At 54.5% G+C, this 2,748-nt stretch overlaps 1 protein-coding gene across 1 annotated transcript in view; it reads left to right on the top strand.

Annotated features, from left to right (window-relative positions):
- Window positions 1-1,963, top strand: part of GTPBP6 (GTP binding protein 6 (putative)) — an 18,001-nt gene extending 16,038 nt beyond the window's left edge. The window contains exon 8 of the mRNA XM_006876260.1: window positions 1,840-1,963. Within this exon, the coding sequence (XP_006876322.1) occupies window positions 1,840-1,963 (124 nt within the window). The remainder of the gene's footprint in view (window positions 1-1,839) is intronic.
- Window positions 1,964-2,748: the final 785 nt, after the last annotated feature.

Below are 2,748 nucleotides of genomic sequence, written 5' to 3'. Positions count from 1 at the left end.
CTACTGTTTGTACCTCCCCCTGCACCAGTCAGAAAGTGAGACTGGACCACGAGCCCAGGAGGACTGTCGGGGCCATGTTTGTTACAAGTGGGTGGGTTTGGGCCGACCTGCGCCCCTAAACAACCGTGAACAACCGAAGGTGCCCGGTGTGTGCTGGGATCAGCGTTCAGCCCGGAACCGCCCCTGTGGGTACAGGGGAGATTCTCTGCTGCCCCCTATAGGATGGGTCCGCACACACTGACCACCTGTGACCACGGGTGCCCCCACATGCCTGGATCAGCGCTCTGCATCAACCTCAGCTTTGTGGGTACAGGGGAGACTCTCTGCTGTCCCCTATAGGACAGGTCCGCACACACAGACCACCTGTGACCGCGGGCCACCCCCACGTGCCTCAGACTAGAACTGCGCCCCACAGGGTCTTCAGTGGCAGAGCTCCCAGAAGTAGACTGTGGGTCTTTCTTCCCATATACCTCTGGGTGAACTTGAACCTCTGTCTTCCGCTTAGTAACTGAGCATGTTCACCATTAGTGCAGCCCAGGGACACATGCCCCCGCAGAGCCTGACCTCACTGCCCATTCAGTGCCTCACAGCCCTGCTGAGGGGGCCTGGGACAGGCCAGCCTGGGTGGAGACCCCTGAGACCCCTTTCCCGTCGTGCACCACGCCTGGTTCTTTTCAGACTTTTATCCGTGAGAGAAGAAGCCCGGGTGTCCCAGCAGTTAAGCACTTGATTGCCAGCCAGAAGGTGGGCGGTTCAGTTCCACCCAGCGGCTCTTGGGAAAGAGGATTCCCGGCTCTCATATAAAAATTTGCAGCCTTGGACACCCTATGGGGCGTTGTCGGCTCACTGAACCAAATTAGATCAATAGTGCATGTGGATTTGGTCTTTGTAAGGAGCTGGGTGGCACCGTGGTTAAAGCACTCAGCTGCTAACAGCAAGGCCGGCAGTATGAACCCATCAGTAGGTCCACGGGAGAAAGACGAAGCCATCTTCATCCATAAAGATTAACAGTCGTGGAAACCCACGGGTTTGTCCCACGGGCCTCACTGGAGACTTGGTTTCTGAGGCCAGGATTCCTCCCACTTCATCTCTGAGTCACGTGTCTCCCGTCTGCATCCGGCTCTGTCTTCCTTATCAGGAAGGACCCGCCAAAGATGGATACGCAATGATGCGTGGGGGCAGGCGAGGCTGAACCGAAGCAGGGATGATCTTTATTACGACGGCAGTTACAGAGCTTGGGGAGATGATGGGGAGATGGGAAGGGTCACCCCTTGGGCAGGGGAGACCACCAGTGTAACCCCCACACTGCACACAGATACTGGACTCTGGGAGGGATGGGGGCAGGTGTGAGGAAGGACGGTGCAGGACTAGACGGTGGCCCCAGGGTTTTGGACCAGGGCAGACGGGGGAGGATCATCGAGAAAGGGGATGCCCACAGGTATTCCCCCTTAAATCAGGTAGTCTCCTTCAGCCTATTGCTGGAATTCCTAAACATAAAAGGGTGGTGGGATTTCATAACAGGCCCCGGTAACACCCAGCCTCATCGTAACAACAGCGCATACTATGACAAACCACAGAGAAACGAAGGGTGGGATTGTTAATCCCTGCCATCCAGTGTGTTCCCACTCACAGCAACTTGGGGTGTGGTTCCAAGGACTGACTGGTGGATTTCTCCTGCTGACCTTATTGTTAGTAGTCCAGTGCTTGTCCTACAGCGCCACACCAGGAGTCCAGGGGGATGAGAGACGCCTACAAAATGCTCACAGCCGTGATTTTCACAACCACCCACCCATCCACCCAGGAGGCCCTAGGACCTCAGTTGCTGTATCTTGCCCACAGCTGGCTGTATCGTGAGTCCACAGTGCAGAATGTGGATGTGGAGCCCGAGGACGGAACAGCCCATGTGACAGTGATCATGAGCAACGTTGCCTATGGAAAATTCCGGAAACTCTTCCCAGGATAAGACTCTTTGCTCAGCCAGTGGGTTCTGTGGTTCTGACCCAGGTAGGGCAGCACCGTCTTGACCCTGCCTACCCCCAGCTCCCTCTGTTGTGTGTGCTGTGGAGCGAAAGCCTTGCGCCCACCAACCAACTGCACAGAGGTGACCCCATGTGTGGCTGGGCTCTGTGGGCTTCTTTCTCTGCAGCTGCATTTTCAGAAGTAGATCGCCAGGGCTTTCTTCTGAGGTACCTGTGGGTGGAATCACCTCCAGCTTTTCATGGAGCACCGAGAATTAATCGTCTGCATGGCGTACAGACCTGTGGCCAGCTTTAGAGCCACTAGTTCTAGAATATTCCACACCAATAGCACACGAGTGGCATGAATTCATCTCCAAAATGTGTTACAAGATCCTAGGCACCACCTGGCTTTGTTCTGACATTTGTGAGCTGCAAACCGGAGTCTCAGGGGCTCCTAGCTTGTCGGTCACTCTTTGCATGGCAGCAGCTTGAGTGTCTCCAACATCACCTGTTTCGTAGGCCCCAGGGCTGCCACGCTTAGCTTCTCTCCAATGCAGGAGTCGTTAAAAGCCAGCATGGCTACTCGTGAAATGCCACGGACATATACAGAGGAAGAACAAAACAGTTGTATCATGAAATAAGTATTAAGCTATTGCACAGGCTCTGACCCAATCCTACAGAGATTGTCCTTAACTGCCATCGAGTTGTTCCAATTCATAGCAACCCTCTATAGGGTTTCTCAGGAGTGACTGGTGAGTTTGAACTGCCAACCTTGCAGTTCAGTTCTTAT

Source organism: Chrysochloris asiatica, unplaced genomic scaffold, assembly GCF_000296735.1.
Source record: "Chrysochloris asiatica unplaced genomic scaffold, ChrAsi1.0 scaffold00372, whole genome shotgun sequence".
Classification (NCBI taxonomy): domain Eukaryota; kingdom Metazoa; phylum Chordata; class Mammalia; order Afrosoricida; family Chrysochloridae; genus Chrysochloris; species Chrysochloris asiatica.
The sequence above is the reverse complement of the archived record's forward strand: the minus strand, read 5'-3'. Positions and strand labels throughout refer to the sequence as shown.